Genomic DNA, 17055 nt, shown 5'->3' with positions numbered 1-17055 from the left:
TTGGAAGCACAGTCACGTCAGAACTGACCTGCAAAAGCTCTAAAAATCTCCGTGTGATAAACCTCAGAGCTAGAATGGAGGAAAGTTTTCTTTTTAAATAGTTCATTTCAAAATATTTATTGGATTTTAAAATTACCACTGCATTTTAAAAAAAGCATTATTCAAAGACCTGTGTTAGTCTGTATCAGCACCTAAAGGATTCTTGCAGCACCTTTGAGACCAGAAGAAAGAAGTTTGTAGCATCACACCATATATATATATATATATATATATATATATATTCTGTATATATATATATATATATATATATATATATATATCATATTGTAGACATTATCACACCACACTGTTATTTTAAACTTAAAATTTAACCTGTTTGTTTTAAGTTTATCTATTTTAAAAATGTAATGAATTTAAACTGTAATTTGATCATTGTATTTTAGTAAAGGGATGAGGGATGGCCTCTTAGTTTGTATATGTTATGTATTGTTTAAGGATTTTATGTATTTGCTTATGTAAATCATTTATATATTTTATGTATTTCTTTATGTAATTTTTTTAGCTTTTATTGATTAAAGCCATTGTTCATTACATCTGATTTTACAATGTCGATATATCCATATTTCTATTTACATCTTGTTCTATGATGTTCATTACAATTACAATAAATTATAATATTGGCTAACAAAACTCCCTTCCCTGTTTTTTGTCATAATTGTCATATTTTCACAATATCCATTATTTTCATTTTCTGTGTTATTACTCTCCATAACTTACATGCCCCTTTCATCCATGTTGTTATTATTATAACATAAACCAGTAATCCAATTTTATATTTTCCAATACGTTTTCAGAAAGTCATCTATTAGTTTCCATTTCTTAACTTCTTCGTTTTTATTTTTCAATATCATAGTCAATTTATCCATTTCTCTGAGATCCAATATTTTTTGTAACCATTCATCTAAGTCTGGAACTGCCATTTTTCTCCATTATTTTGCCAACAGCTGTTACCAAGTAGAGGACGATCTTCCAATGTGTTCTCTCTATTTCGTTTCCCAAAAATGAGGTCATATTAAGCAAGTAGAGTTCCGGTGCCATAGGATATTTTACACAGAACATTTTTTGTACAGTATTGTATAATGAATTTCCCCCCCAAAACCTTTTAATTTTGGGGCATCCCCACCACATATGGTGATAAGAGCCCTTTTCCCTCTGACATTTCCAACATTGTCATTAATCAAATTGTACATTTTAACTATTCTAACAGGGGTAAGGTACCATCTGTTAGATATCTTCATATAAGTCTATTTGTTTATGTAATTTTGTAAACCACCTTGATCCTTTGGAAAGGCGGTATATAAATAAAAAATAAAAATTATTATTATTTTAATTATTATATTTTTATTATATTACTATTATATAGATTTAATATGCATTTATTATATTATTATTATATTACTATTATTCCACTTTAACTCCTGTGGAATCCTTAAGGAGGGACATTTAAAATTCTCAGCAAGGAAGCTCTTAGGCTTCCCTAAACTACAAATCCCAGAATTCCATAGGAGGCAGCTATAGTGGAATAAGAGCACTATAACAATGTAGTATGACCATCCTTTCAGGCAGCATCTGTACTGCAGAAATAATCCAGTTTGACACCACTTTAATTGCCCTAGCTCAAAGCTATGGAATTCTGGGAATTGTAGTTTTGTGAGACATTTAGCCTTCTGTCAGGGTGACTAGATGTTACAACTGCAAAGGAGGAAAAGGCCCTGCAAAACGCAGGACATTCAAGAAAAATGTGAGACATTACAATATAAAAACTAAAAACACCAATAGAAGTTCATTCTTCTTTGTCATGCTCAAAATGGAGGATAATTTGAAATTCCTCCTGGACAGAAGGGTGAAATGGAGGACAGGTCCTGGGAAAGGAGAACATCTGGTCACCCCTTGCCTTGTCTATGAGGGAGTTCTAGTGCCACATTTCCCAGGATTCCACATGGCAGTTAAAGTGGTGTCAAACTGGACTATTTCTACCATGTGGATGCTGCCTCAGTTTGCGGCTGAAATAGATTGAAGTTGTTCATTCTGAAAAAGATGTTAAGTTACAAGTAGAGAGTTATTAGGAACTCTGTAACAATAACAGAAAGCGAAAGTAATGTCCACGTTCCTGAATACTGTGTGAGATATTTAGATAGTCCGGCAATTCTGAAAGGGATCTGGGAGTTCAAGGAGACCACAAGTTTAACATGAGTCAACAGTGCGATGCGGCAGCTAAAAAGGCCAATGCGATTTTAGGCTGCATCAATAGAAGTATAGTGTCTAGATTTAAGGGGGGGGGGTATTTTGTATGTATGGTGTATTCTTTTAACATTGTAAGCCACTTTGATTGTTTCTACAAAAAGCGGAATAGAAATAAAAGTTTTATTTATTATTATTTATTTATCAAGGGAAGTAATAGTGCCACTCTATTCTGCTTTTGTCAGGCCTCACTGGAACACTGTGTTCAGTTCTGGGCAAAACAATTCAAAAAGGACGTTGAGAAACTGGAGCCATGTCTCCAAAGGAGGGCAACCAAAATGGTGAAGGGTCTGGAAACCATGAAGCCCTATGAGGAAAGACTGAGGGAGCTGGGATGTTCAGCCTGGAGAAGAGATGGTTAAGAGGCGATATGATAGCCCTGTTTAAATACTTAAAGGTATGTCATATTGAGGAGGGAGCTAACTTGTTTTCTGCTGCTCCAGAGAATAGAACCCAGAGCAATGGATGCAAGGTACAGGAAAAGAGATTCCAGCTCAACATTAGGAGGAACGTCCTGAGAGTAAGGGCTATTTGACAGTGGAACACACTCCTTCCTCGGAGTGTAGTGGAGTCTCCTTCTTTGGAGGTCTTTAAGCAGAGGCTGTCACAGGGAGTGCTCAATATACAATGCAGGAACACACAGATTGGTTGGGTCTTCCTGCATGGCAGAATGGAGTTGGACTGAGTGGTCCCTGAGGTGTCTTCCAACTCTATGATTAACCACCTTTTCCTCCCTCAGATGCATCTGAGGAAGTGGAATGAAGCCTAGGAAAGCTCATGTTGCCAACTTATTTCTTTTTATTCCAGCCAGGTTCAAAGGCGCTGTAAGAAAAGCAACAGGGCTGTGTCTTGGGTCAGTTCTTTGATTCCAGTCTTCGCCTCAGAGGTGCCACCAGAAGAAGGCCTCCCTCCCTTCAGAACCAGTGTTGCCAACAAGCCTCGAAGATAATTCCCCAAACGTTTGGCCCCAAACTCACCAAATCCCCCCGTATCTCACCAAATATTCAGTCAAAGTCCCCGAAAAGTCCCCGTAATGTTAATATGGCATTAAAACGTAGCCCTAATTGAATAAAAATAATTGGAACTTATTTCAACTCTCAAAATTACCATTAAAACCAACCAAAGAATCTTTCAGTCCTTCTAATACTTTTAAGATATTTATTTTGACATGAAGGGGGTCCAGGGAGCTTTGTGCCAAATAGAAACGTGTTGGGCTGCAACCGCACTGCAGAAATAATCCAGTTTGACACCCCTTTAACTGCCTTGGCTCAGTGCTAGGGAATCCTGGGAATTCTAGCTTTGTGAGACATTTAACCTTCTCTCTCAGGAAACGTTGGTGTGAGAACAAACTACAATTCCCAGGAATTCATAGCACTGGGCCATGGCAGTTAAAACGGTATGAAACTGGATTGTCTCTGGAATGAAGATGCAGCCTGAGTTGGGTCCAAGACACACTGCAGAAATAATCCAGTTTGAGACTGCTTTAGCTGCCCTGGCTCAGTGCTAGGGAACCCTGGGAAGTGTAGTTTTGTGAGACATTGAGCCTTCTCTATCAGAAAGAGCTCTGGTGCCACAACAAACTACAATTCCCAGGATTCCCTAGCACTGAGCCAGGAGAGTTAAAGTGGTCACAAACGGGATTATTTCTGCAGTGTGTTTTGGACCTTGGTTATTAAAAATGCTCAAGGTCCAATCCATACCGCAGAAATAATCCAGTTTGAGACCGCTTTAATTGCCCTAGCTCAGTGCTAGGGAACCCTGGGAATTGTAGTTTCGTGAGAAAGAGCTCTGGTGCCACAATGAATTACAATTCCCATGCATCTGAGGAAATACGCTTAAGTCTAGGAAAGCTAGACTTAAGAGGGAGTCAGGGGCTGAGGGCGGGGGCGGTGCCCACTCTCCAGTCCTCTCTCTGATTGGCTGAAAACTGTGAGTGTGTGACGCTCCAAAGGGCTGGTTGCTCTGTAGCCTCGCTCTCAGAGTCAGGTCTGGAGCTGAAATGGGCAAAAGTCACCAAAAATGCACTGAAATTGAGCCAGGCACCAAAATCACACGGAAAGCCCTGAAAAGTCCCCGTTTTCGTGTGAAAGTCACCACATTGGCAACACTTTCTCCCTCAGAGTTGCCCCGCCCACCGAAGCCTCGCGCATGCTCAGTTCTTCGCGAGGAAGGGAGGGGCGCGCGCCATCTCCCTGACGTCGCGCCGCCTTCCCTCCCTGACGTGCGCGCGCGCTCACGAGCCTGAGCGCGCACGTCGTTCCGTCCAAGCAGCACCATAGAGAGGGCTCGCTATATAGGCAAAGGGCCGGAGGGCTAGAGCGTCGGAGGAGCCAGCCAGAGTCCGCCAGGAAGCCGAGAGCCAGCCGCGCGGTGCGTCTCCTCCTCGTTTCCCCGGACAAAGCCTTAGCGGCCGCCGCCGATCATACGCCGCAAACCGCCGCCCCTCCTGCTTCTGCTCCGCTCCCCCTCCAGGCAGCGCTCCGCTCACCTCAGAACCCCGCCGCCGCCGAACGCAGAGTCATGTCGGCCAGCAGCCTCTTGGAGCAGGTAGAGGAGGAGGAAGGAGGAAGGAAGGGGGGCCGAGTCGGGCCTTGGTGGGAGGGAGAGGGCCTCGTGGCTTAGGAAAGGCCCCGGCTTTTGAGGCCTAGGCGGGAGGGAGGAGCGCGCGGCAAACAAGCCTCCTCCGTGGTTCCCCCTTCTCCTCCAGAGGCCTTCCGTCCTCGGCGGGGCCTCGTTTTGCCGCCTCATGACTTACGCCTCTCTTGCCTTCTCTCCCTCTCCCTCTCTCTCCCCTTCCTTCCTTCCTTCCCTCCCTCCCTCCTTTTCTTTTTCTCCGCCGCCGCCGCCAGAGACCGAAGGGCCAAGGCACCAAAGGTGAGTGAGGCAACCAGGGAGGGAGGCACAGGTGCTGGGGCTTCAGGGGGCCAAGGCCGCTCCCGGGCGGCCCTCCGCTCGCCCTCCTCCCTCCGCAGGGAGCGGGCTGCCGACCCCGGGATGCCGCCCTCCTCCTCCTCCTCCTCCTCTCCCCAGGCGGCGCACGTGCTCCTGGCGCAGCCTCCCAAGGGCCCGCCTCTCGGGCTGGAGGTCTCAGGAGACCTGTCTCTTCCTGCATGGAGCACAGGCGCTGAGCCATACCTCCCTCCATATTCATAGGCTCATAGAAGTTGGGAGAGCCATCCAGCCATGCAGGAACTCCCCGTCAATCTGTGTCTTCCTGCATGGAACACCAGTTCAGAAGCATAGATTCATACAGTTGGAAGAGGCCTCCAGAGCCATCCAGACCAGCCCCACTCTGCCATGTTCATTCCTGCATGAAAAACATATATGGAGTGATAACAGCCTTACAGAACCATGGAGCTGGAGGACAAATCAAAGGCCACCCAGGTCAACCCCATTCTGACATGTAGGAACTCAAAGATATAGCAACTTGTCATCATAGACTCATAGAGTTGTAAGAGACCAAAAGGCCACCCAGTCCAACCTTATCACACTCAGTCTGTGTATTCCTGTATGGAACACATTGAGTGATCATAGACTCATAGAGTTGGAAGAGACTTCAAGGACCATCCACTCTAACCCTATTCTGCCATGCAGTAATTCAAATCAAAGCACCTCCTTGTGACAGATGGCCATCCAGCCTCTGCTTAAAGACCTCCAAAGAAGGAGACTCCTTCTTCCAAGGCATCATATTCCACTATGAAACAGCTCTCACTGTCATGAATCTCTTCTTTATATTGAGGAATCTCTTCTCCTGCAGATTGCATCCATTGCTCCATTAGGTCCTATTCTCTGGAGCAGCAGAAAACAAGCTTGCTCCCTCTTCAACATGACGTCCTTTCAAATATTTAAACAGGGCTATCATATCACCTCTTAACCTTCTTTTCTCCAGGCTAAACATCCCCAGCTCCCTAAGGCGTTCCTCATATTATTATTATTATTGTTATTATTATTATTATTATTATTATTATTATTATTAACCTTTATTTATAAAGCGCTGTAAATTTACACAGCGCTGTACATACAATCTTTTTAATTGGACGGTTCCCTGCCCTCAGGCTTACAATCTAAAAAGACACGACACAAAAGGAGAAGGGAAAGGGGGTGGGGAAGGGGCCTCTCTAGTAGGATAATACATATAAAATACATAGCAATACAGGAAATGATTCAATAAAACAGACATAGGGCATGGTTTCCAGACCTTTCACCATTTTAGTCACCCTCCTTTGGACATGCTCCAACTTTTTCCTGCATGGAACACATATATTGAATGATATCAATTTGTAATGCATATAATACATGATATAGAATGCTAGTGAACATTATTTCATGAGATGTAAGACTGAACTTTTTGAGGATACATTATGCAATAGTAGCAAAGAAACAGAAATCCAACACAGGTCAAGAAATTCTTTCTTAAATGTTTACTTTTCCTTTATTGCACACTTCCCCAACACAGGTAAGCATTCTTCTCCCATACATGCACTTTTACATACACACATACATTATATACTCGAATATAAGGTGACCTCATGTATAAGTCAAGGGCAGGTTTGGGGACCAAAATTATGGATTTTTGATATTACCCATGGATAAGTCAAGGGTAAAACTTAGGGCCATGTAACAAAGGATCTAAAGGATGAAACAAAGAAAAACAAAGGCATAACTGTTTGTGCTCACACTAAAGTCTGGATGGATGAGAGAATAGCAGTGTGTCAGTGCTTCCAGGACAGATTATACTATTGCCTTTCACCAGGGGATGGTTCCTTTTTTAAAATGAGAGTTAAAGTACAGTACTAACATTGACCCATTGATAAGTTGACTTGGGTTTTTGGGGTCAATTTTGAGACTAAAATTTCTGGGTGTATACATGAGTATATACAGAATTTATGCTAGTAGAGGCTGAAACCTTGCTTCCATGACCTGTATAGATTTGCCCCTACTAAGTCTAAACTGGTCAAAATCAGTGACCGGGAAGACATTTAAAATAGGCTTGTTAGAAAGCAAATGTTTACTCAGCTACTGGGCCCTTTAATTTGAATTAGATGAACCTTCAGGGCTAATTGGAAAACTGACTCATCTTTTAAAAAGCTGGGTGGAAAGTGTTTTAAAAAGTGGCAGTGGCTGATTCTGTTAAAATGAATTTGGAAGAGTTTGTTGTTTTTGCCTCTAGACCAGGACTACAGTGGGCCCTTGGTATCCACTGGGGTTTGGTTCCAAAATCTCCTGTAGATGACAAAATCTGTGAATGCCCAAGTCCTGTTAAATATAATGGTGTAGTAAAATGGTGTTCCTTATATAAAATGCAAAAAACCTGGCTTTTTGGAGTGTATATCTTTTGTGAATACAGTCATCCCTCTCGATTTGTGGTCTTGCTGTTCGCATCCCTCAGTCTTTCATGGACAGCAAGTCGTGAGGGACATAATGGCGCATGCAGGGGAGCGCCCCACCATTGTAATCAATGGAACTCCAATATTGGCCATTTCCTGATTTGTGGCGGGGCGGGTGGCAGAATGGATCCTCCACGAATCAGAAGGGACGACTGTATTTTCAAACCATGGATGGTTGAATCAATGGATAAAGAATCTGGATATGGAAGGCAGACTAATGTGATGCCATCCAAATGTTTAGAACTACAAGCCCCATCTACCTTAGCTAGAAAGATTAGGTAATACAGTCCAAAATATTTGTAAAGCACTCTAGGAAAGCTTTGTGTGAAGCCTTCCAAGGGCAGAGAAGGGAGCCTTAACAGTTTACTCATATTTTCCAGATTGAATTTTTATACCGGACCAAAGAAGATTCCCATGGAGCTCTTGCCAATGAATTTGTTTGAGTTCATTTTAGTGTAGCATTTGTAAACAGAATTCCACTGTGTGTTACTCAGGAAAACAGATATTCCAGGGCTTAATTTGTACTTTAGCCCCAAAATTATTTCCAGTGCCAGGGATCAATGTTGAATTAATAAAGAAAAGTGAGCATATTCTCTTAGTAATGAGCAGCAATTGGCAGACACTCACAGGTGAGATAAAGGTCCCCCCCAGGTAAGATTAATCCTTAGGTATCTTGTTACAAATACATATAGTATTCATATTGATACTGAATAATCATTGTTACAAATTTTTGTCTTTAGTGCAAAATGGATCAGTACATCAGAAAGATGGATTAAATGATGATGATATTGAACCTTACTTGAGTCCTCAGGCCAGACCGGTGAGTGCTTAAAATGTACCTATTTGTTTACTAATGGTGCATGATGCCCATTCATTAGACCCTTTCCTACTTTAATCTAGCTTTCAATACTGTATGTTTCTCTGGCGTGTGAGATTACGTTCACTTAATTAACTGACAGGATTTCTACACTTGCTAGTGTCTTATAGCTTGTCATATGCAGCTTATCTGTAAAAATGTAGTGGAGCACTTGGTAACAATTTGTTGAATTTAGTTTGAATGTAATTATTGCCTTGGAACAAACTGTTATTTCCCATATTTCATAAAAAGTCTCTCCTCTCTCAAATGAACTCATTATTATTCTCAAGGGAGTTGCATGTATACTACAGTGGTGCCTCGGGTTACGAAATTAATTCGTTCCGCCATTCCTTTCGTAACCCGAAAATTTCGTAACCCGAAAAGGCTTTCCGTTAGCACTGGAAAGCCTATAGCTGCACTTTGCAGCATTTGAATTTCGCGCCGAAATGAATTTCGTAACCCGAAAAATATTTCGTAACCCGAAACAGTTTTTGCCAATCCAACTTTTTCGTATCCCGGAAATTTCGTAACCCGATCATTTCGTATCCCGAGGCACCACTGTATTTTGAATTTTCTATAGGAAGAATGGGCTATTATAAGTATATATATTGGCTTTGTGGTGGTGTTTAACTGCTGCCAAGTCAACTTCGATTTATGGCAACCCTATGAATGAGAGACTTCCAATCCATCCTATTATGGTTATCAGTTATCAAATGAAAACAAACACTAGAATTTCTACTGGGATCAAAGCTACAATAATTAAGATGTCTTTTAAGGAAAAGGTTCTATTGAGCTTATTTACACACACTTCTCAGTATTTATACGTAGACTTGTGGTTTAGCTAAATAGCGGTATCTCAAATGTATTTTTTTAGAAATAAATGTTGTTGTTGTGTGCCTTGAAGTTATTTCCAACTTATCATGACCCTAAGGCAAACTTATTATGGGGTTTTCTTGGCAAGATTTGTTCAGAGGAGGTTTGCCGTTGCCCTCCCCTGAGGCTGAGAGAGTGTGATTTACCTAAGGTCAGCCAGTGAGTTTCATGGCTGAACTGGGAATCAAACCCTGGTCTCCAGAGTCATAGTCCAACAATGAAACCACTATGCCACATCGGCTCTCATATATATATATAAATAAATAAATATTGCTGACTTCTTTAAGACATTACACTAAATACACTTACAGTTGCAGTTCAAATAAAAGTACTTTGCTCCATTTAGTTATAGATCCTAACTTACTTCCAATAATATCCATTCTGTATCTTGTAGACGATTTCGTTTCTCTTATCGATCATAAAACAGAATGATTTAGTGCTAGTAGACTGCATTTAGAAAATATTCTCAAAAACAGTAAACAGTTTTTTAAGCTAATTTAGGGTAGAAGAGGAATGATTAAAAGATCCAGGATTCTTGATTTGAAGATTCAAATCTCATCCCTAAAATTCAATATCCCTTTAATTTTGGCTGCTGAAAACACCATGTCAGTTACTTTTTCCTGCTTTTGCAAGATTTCAAACTTGTTGGAACCTGCTGGGAGAGAACTTGATTGTTATGTTCAAGTATATATTGCTGCATGCCATGGTGGATTATAGTACACACAGGCATGGTCTTTGTTAGCTTTGTGGTACTATGTCAGGGTGTAGTGTGAATATGACCTGTTTACGGTTTCTGGTATCTATGTAAGTATCTTGAATTGCTCCCAGAGGATCACACAGGCATATGTCCTAAAGCTTATTGTAATGTGTTCCAAGCCACTGATTTGCATCAGATTAGTTGCAGTTTCAGAGCAGTCATGAAGAGCAGTTCATTGTATTGTGAAATCGGTCTTCAGATAAATGAAAACCTACAGGATGATTGTCATATTTGAATCCGGAAGAAAAGGTAGCAGATTCTTTTCAGTGTTTGGCTTCATAAAAAGTTTTTTTTAAAAAAAAATGCTGTGGGAGCTCTTGCAAAATCAAGAGATCTAGGGATGCTCCATTAATTTAAACCTGAAAGAACTTGGTGCACACCATGCTCCATTCATTCTGTATGTTCCTGTTTTTCTGAAATCACTCATGGTTTCACCTCCAGTTAGCTTATCCTGTTCCCCACTTATCCTGGATGTCAAGTAAACTGATTGCAGGACTTTGATTGGATGAAATGGAAAGAAATGGGTGTCAGCAGTAGACTTAGGGCATCTCTTCACTTGAATTTGCTCATTGGCTTTGTGTATATACCATATATACTCGACTATAAGTTGACTTCATGTACAAGTTGAAGTCAAAACTATGGAATTTGGTATGACCCGTCAATAAGTCGCTAGTAAGAATTATGGTCATGTAACAAAGGATCTAAAGGATGAAGCAAAGGAAGACAATGGCAAAGAAGTAACAAAATTGCAGGAGGCATAACTGTGTTCACACTGAAGAATGGATGAAAGAGTAGAGGGAGGTCAGTGCATCCAGGAGAGATTCCACTCTTGCGTTTCACCAGTAGATGGTTTCTGTTTTTATGAGAGTTAAGGAACACTTTTTATTAGAGTACTTACACTGACCCGTGGATAAGTCGACTCAAATTTTTTGGGTCAATTTTTGACTAAAATTTCTACACTTATACATGAGTATATACAGTACATGTTAACCAGAGGAAGAGGTGGGATCCAGTCATTACTTGAACAAAAGTTTACAATGAGCACAAGGGAAAGGTTGGCCATAAGACCTCCTTTAGAAGTGCAGTGGTTATTAACCATTTTGTGTTATAGACCTAGTTGAGAATCTTATGAACAATATGGACTTCTCTCTAGAGTAATACACGTAAACACAATTTTTGGAGTAACAGGAAAGAAATGTTAACACCGTCATATTTTTGCAACTGGTTCAAGAACCTCCTAAAGTGGATGTGGGCAGCTGTGGGAGGTTAGGGGGCCTCAGTAGCCCTCTGGGAGACCAGATTGGGGGGGGGGAAATGTTTTGCCCCCCAATACTCGCCCCCATGCCCTCTTGTATTATGGGGACATTTTTGCCATACCTTTAGGCCCAAGAGAGGTGTTTTTATAAACACATTGGGTTGTTTCTGGTTTTCTAAAAGGGCAATTTCAGAGCCTTAAATTGGCCCAGTGGGCTCCAGAATGGGGTGAACACCCACACAGGGCATGGGAGGTGGACAGTATCCTTTGACTCTGGGGGCTCTTGGCCATGGGAGCTGATTGTGGCCTGTGGGTTGCACTTTTCCGACTCCATCCTGAAGCCTCTCTACCCGCCCCTAGAGATCTATGAACCACAGCTTAAGAATCCACGAATTACTGAAACACCTAACTAGCTTTGTAAATGTCTGACTTTGCTTAAAGTTGTGATAACAAACCATGTGAACACTTTTTAAGAAAGAAAGATCCATTTGGATTATAATTATTTAAAGGAAACATTAATCCAGACCCTAAAGTCCATTTTTATGCTATAGCTGATTGAAACTTAAGAGTAGCAAAAATTCAGGAAAGACAGATAATCAGTTTTGCAGTCTGCTTAATCCAGGATGATCAACAGTTGTTAGCTGTTGTATGTTTATATATGTGCCTTCAGGTCGCCTGTTGATTTATGGTGACCCTATGGGTTTCATAGTGTTTTTGTAGGCAAGGAATACACAGAGGTGGTTTTGCCAATTCCTTTGTCTGAAATAAACCCTACAGCTCCTATGCAACTCTTAACCAAGGCTTACCCTGCTTAGATCAGACAGGATCTTGTGCCTTTAGGGTATTTAGGTCCTTATCCAGCCTTAAAGCCTGAACAATGTTGATTTTTTGCACTGTGATCTTGTCTTAAGTTTCATGTTTGGGGGAAAATCACCCAGTTATTTGTCTGCTTGACACATGAAAAGATGTACATATGGTTCCTTTTTATAGCTGGACTCGGATAATCATGTGCATCATAATTGGCAGGAAATACTAAGAAAAATGCACAAATCCAGGTCGTGCCTCTAAATTGGGCTGAGAATGTAGCCCCCAGTGTCTCTTGCCCACCAGACCCTCTCGCACCACTGAGGCCCCACACCATTCAAAATAGGGGGTGAGTGGAGAATGCCCAAGGTAGAACACTCCTTTACATCAGAAACATCCCTCAGCCTCTGTCCAATGGAGAAAATTGCCCCAACTTCGAAACCAAACAGTTTTACAGTTTTGTTTTGCACTGCTTTTCAGCAGATTTTTTAAGAGAAAGAAACCTAACACATGGACAAAAATTAGCCTATGCATGCTCCACAATTGTTCACCCTTACTTTAAATGTTAATTCGATAACCTACATTTATGCCTACAAGAAGAGATGCTCCATTCACAAAGCAGATGTTAATCTAATTTTAATAGGACTGATGTAATTCACTCTTTGAGTACTGTATAGGTAACTCAGGTGATTAACTAGCCCTTTGTATTGGTAGGGAAACATTTCTGCATCATAAACTGTCGTTTCAACAGTAAAAGATTAGCATTGCCAGAGATGAAAAAAGAACTGTCTTCGTACAATCATGAGTGTCTTCAGCACGTTGCAGACCGCCCAAAGGGGCGGCCTGTATCCGGCCCTTTCCCCGCCGGATTGGGGCCTCAGCTGCCACAGTGGCAGCCTCTAAGGCCCCGATCCACCGCTTTCCAGGCCGCGGGGAAGTGGTAAAAGGCCGCTTCCTCGCGGCCTGGAAAGGGGTGTCCCTGGGGCTTCATACCCCAAGGACACCCGACTGCGGCGGGGACGCTGAGAAAGAGGCCACTCGGCCCCTTTCTCATTTGCGTCTCTGGCACAGCCGTGTAGAGGCTGCGCCAGTGATGCAGATCCTGGAAGGAACTCCAAAATGGAGCTCCTTCTGGCGCCGTGGAAAGAGCACCCCAGGTGCCCTCGCGCGGCACTGGGACATCATTTCTGTGCCGCCCCGTTTGGAGGTGCCGCGGTGGTGACATCGCCATGGCAGTGCCCATGTGTATAGGGCGCCGCCATTTTGGACACCCTTTCTTAACCCTAGTACGTCCTGGGGACATACTTTACGTCCGTCTAACGGGCCTAAATTTCTTTAGTAGGTAAATCAAGGGGATATATGCTGGTTACGCCAATGGTGAGGATAACTAGTAGTGAAGCTTGGCCAAAATCTTCTTGATGTTTGAATATTTTGGCCAGATCATTGGCAATAGCTGTTATGTTTTCTGGTATGTCGTATTCTATCCCTGCCTCTTGAGAGTTCTGGAATAGATTTTATGCTATAGATAGATAAACCATCCATATTGGCCCATTTCTAGTGAATTGGAGATAGGATGACATTTTGCTCTTACCATCTGCACGTTTCCTCAGTCTACGTAGGTGGTGGTGGACTCTGTTTTAATTAACTTTAATTAAGATTTACATTTTTAGAGTCTCTGTATACAGTGGTACGTTCATTTATGTTAATTTCTCTTTTGCATTTAAAATAAAGTCTTCTGACATGGTTAAGAGAACTGCTGCTTTCAGCTTAAGTGCACTTTATTTAAAGGACTGTGAAGTTTGCTGAAGGAGCCAAAATGTTGAATTTGATTTTTAAAAATAATAATAGCAGTTAAGGTAGAGTTTAGAGCAGTGATTCCCTAACCTTATTCTTCCAGGTGTTTTGGACTTCAACCCCCAGAAGCCCCAGGCAACTTGGCCAACAGTCAGGAATTCTGGGAGCTGAATTCCAAAAGATCTGGAGGATGAAAGTTTGGAAATCACTACTTTAGAGCAATAGTGAGTCTACTTCACAGGTTTAACGTGGTTGGTTAATTTCTATAAATTTACTTGTGGGCATAAGATTAGGTTGCAAAACTGAAGATTGCAGTTACAGAGGTACACAAGAGAAATAAATTACTAACTTCTTGAGATAACTATTCTAAATACCATATGTACTTGGCTATAAGTTGATCTCATGTATAAGTCGAGGTCAGGTTTTGGGGCAAAAATTATGGTTTTGCTCTGACCCCATGAATAAGTTGAGGGTAAAACTTAGGGGCAGATAACAAAGGATCTAAAAGATCTAAAGGATCTAAAGCAAAGGTAAACGATGCCAAAGAACTCATAAAATTCCAGTAGGCATAACTGTTTGTGCTCAACTTTACAGGCTGGATGGATGAGATAATAGAGAGAGGCCAGTGCTCCCAGGACAGATTATGCTCTTGCCCTTTACCAGGGGATGGCTCATATTTAAATAAGAGTTAAAGTATTTACATTGCCCATGAATAAGTCGACTCAGATTTTTTGGGTCAATTTTTAACTAAAATTTCTAGACGAATACATGAGTATATACAGTAGTTATGTTCAACAGACTAGAATGCCTAGTCCCTTTTCATATGTTAGCAGGGTAAGGGTATTGTGAAACTTAAATATTAGGAAAGTATCCTTTTTACAGCTTCTGAACTAGGTTTGCTATGTATCCTTCAGGGAGCTATGTAAATCCATTTGCTCCTATGGCTACATTTCCTTCAGTTCTGCCAAAAAAGAGAAGAGATTGGAACTGGAACTGAAGTTCATTACCAGATTTGAAAAATACATATTTTCCCAGCAGACAGGGTCCTAACCTCCTGTATTCTGGGTTAGCTCCTCTTATTCGCTCCTGTAGGCAGGGACAATAGAACAAGGATCGGCCCCTAGATAGGGAGGAGCGAGCCCCCCTGGGCCTTAGTCTTCTTCCTGCCTATGCTCCTAGCAGGACGTGTCTCTTCGAGCCAGCGAAGTTTTTCCTTTCGCCAAAAGCGGTTTGATAGTTTTCTTGGCCTTCCCTTCTTCTCTTTCCTGCCTTTTCCCCCCTTCCTTGGTGGTGCCTATGGCAGAGAACCCCAAGAGCATGGGTGAAGGGCCATCCTTAGCTCAGGCTTCCCTAGCTCAGGGTCTGCCGGCTCAATAGAGAGAGCTGGCTTCAGAGGGAGATCCAGTAGGAAGTGTTTGCTATTGCTCTGCAACTTCTTCACTACAGCCACTCCAGTCCTTTTCTTCTCTTCGTTTTCTCTTGCTGCCTTGGAAGCATGAATATGGCAAGGACTCCCAGGATTGGAGAAAGGTCTTGGCTTTGCCAATGACTCTCCCTCTCCTCCAAAGCTGCCCCCTTTCATGGTGGGAGCACAGGAGATTTCTGCAAGCAGCTTTGCAGCACATGGGAGCCGTGGGAACAGATGGTGAGGGGTATCCCCTCATTAATCACAAGTCCTGAAGTTACCATGTGCAGTCATTTTTTTTGGCATGGAGTTGGAAGCCACATAGGGGGCCTGGGCAGCTTTTTTCTGATTCCTGAATTAAGCAGTTTGAGAATGTGAGATTTGCTGAGTGAAAATATTCATACTGATGGAAGAGGCAGCATAGCTTATTGCTATTTCTAGTTCCTATAACAGTGTGAGGAAACCACCCTTGAAATCAGTGACAGTTACAGTGAACAAGTAAATCAGAATGAGATGCTTAAGCTAATTCAAGGAAGGAGTGTTCCTGTTCCTGTAGGAATACTGCCTTGTTGTCAATATTCTATATGATACAGATGAGTGTTGAAATAGCTTTTAGCTGTGGTATTTATATCTTAAGTAAGGTAGAGTTAAGTGTCAAATTTAGGAGGCGATTTGGGGCAAATCACTTTTTTCTCACACTGGTATTAGTTGTTCATTAGGCTAAAATGCTGCTTTGAAAATTTTTGTGGAAGTATATAATACAGATAAATAAAACATTAACTTGAAAATAAATAAACAGTCATGTGACATTTTGTGTAGGTTCATGGGAGCTGTCCAGCACCATAGCTTCATAACAATTTAGTGAGCTGGTTATGTTTAGCCTGAAGAAGAGAAGATTAACAAGTGACATGACAGCCATGTTTAAATATTTGGAGGGATTTCATATTGAGGGTGAAGCAAGCTTGTTTTCTGCTGTTTCAGAGACTAGGACATGAGGCAATGGATTCAAATTAAGGTACAGGAAAAGAAATTCCACCTGAACATTAGGAAGAATTTTGTAATGGTAAGAGCTCCCTTGGAGTGTGGTGGAGTCTCCTCCTTCGGAGGTTTTTAAGCAGGCAGTATGGCCATCCGTTGGGAATGCTTTGATGGCATAAGGTTGGATTGGATAGCTCTTGTGGTCTCTTCCAACTATGATTCTATGCAAGGTTGCTGAAAAGTGAGCCATATCTGCTGTTCCACATACCCTAAAGTTTGATGTACTTGGTACTTAAATTTCCTTCCTTTCAAACTCTTTTTAAAGTTTTGAAACTGAAATAGTCAGATGGAGCAAGATTCAGCGCGTAGGGTGCATGGTCTGTGTATTCAACTCCCAAATTCTTCAAAGCATCCATTGTCTCACTGGCTCTGTGAGCAGCAGTGGCATTGTCCTGCAAAAAAAGAACACCTTTCCGCCGCATCCCTTGCTGTATTTCCTTCAATGCCCTCTTGAATTGTCACAGCTTTAACTGTTTGGCCCTTCTGGAGATACTTAGCAAAACACCTTCCAAAAAAACTGACCATCATCTTTCCTGCTGACATTTGTGCCCTGAATTTCTTGGGCATGGAGAACCTGAGTGCTGC

At 41.8% G+C, this 17055-nt stretch overlaps 1 protein-coding gene across 1 annotated transcript in view; it reads left to right on the top strand.

Moving 5' to 3' along the window:
- The first annotated feature begins 4565 nt into the window (after positions 1 to 4565).
- The window catches only part of YTHDF2 (YTH N6-methyladenosine RNA binding protein 2), a 31510-nt gene continuing 19020 nt past the window's right edge, over positions 4566 to 17055 (top strand). Inside the window, exons 1-3 of the mRNA XM_042440435.1 lie at positions 4566 to 4848; positions 5151 to 5175; positions 8429 to 8508. Coding sequence (XP_042296369.1) covers positions 4822 to 4848; positions 5151 to 5175; positions 8429 to 8508 — 132 coding nt within the window. The 5' untranslated portion in view covers positions 4566 to 4821. The remainder of the gene's footprint in view (positions 4849 to 5150; positions 5176 to 8428; positions 8509 to 17055) is intronic.

This window comes from Sceloporus undulatus, chromosome 9 (assembly GCF_019175285.1).
Source record: "Sceloporus undulatus isolate JIND9_A2432 ecotype Alabama chromosome 9, SceUnd_v1.1, whole genome shotgun sequence".
Classification (NCBI taxonomy): domain Eukaryota; kingdom Metazoa; phylum Chordata; class Lepidosauria; order Squamata; family Phrynosomatidae; genus Sceloporus; species Sceloporus undulatus.
This window is presented reverse-complemented; position numbering and strand designations above follow the sequence as displayed.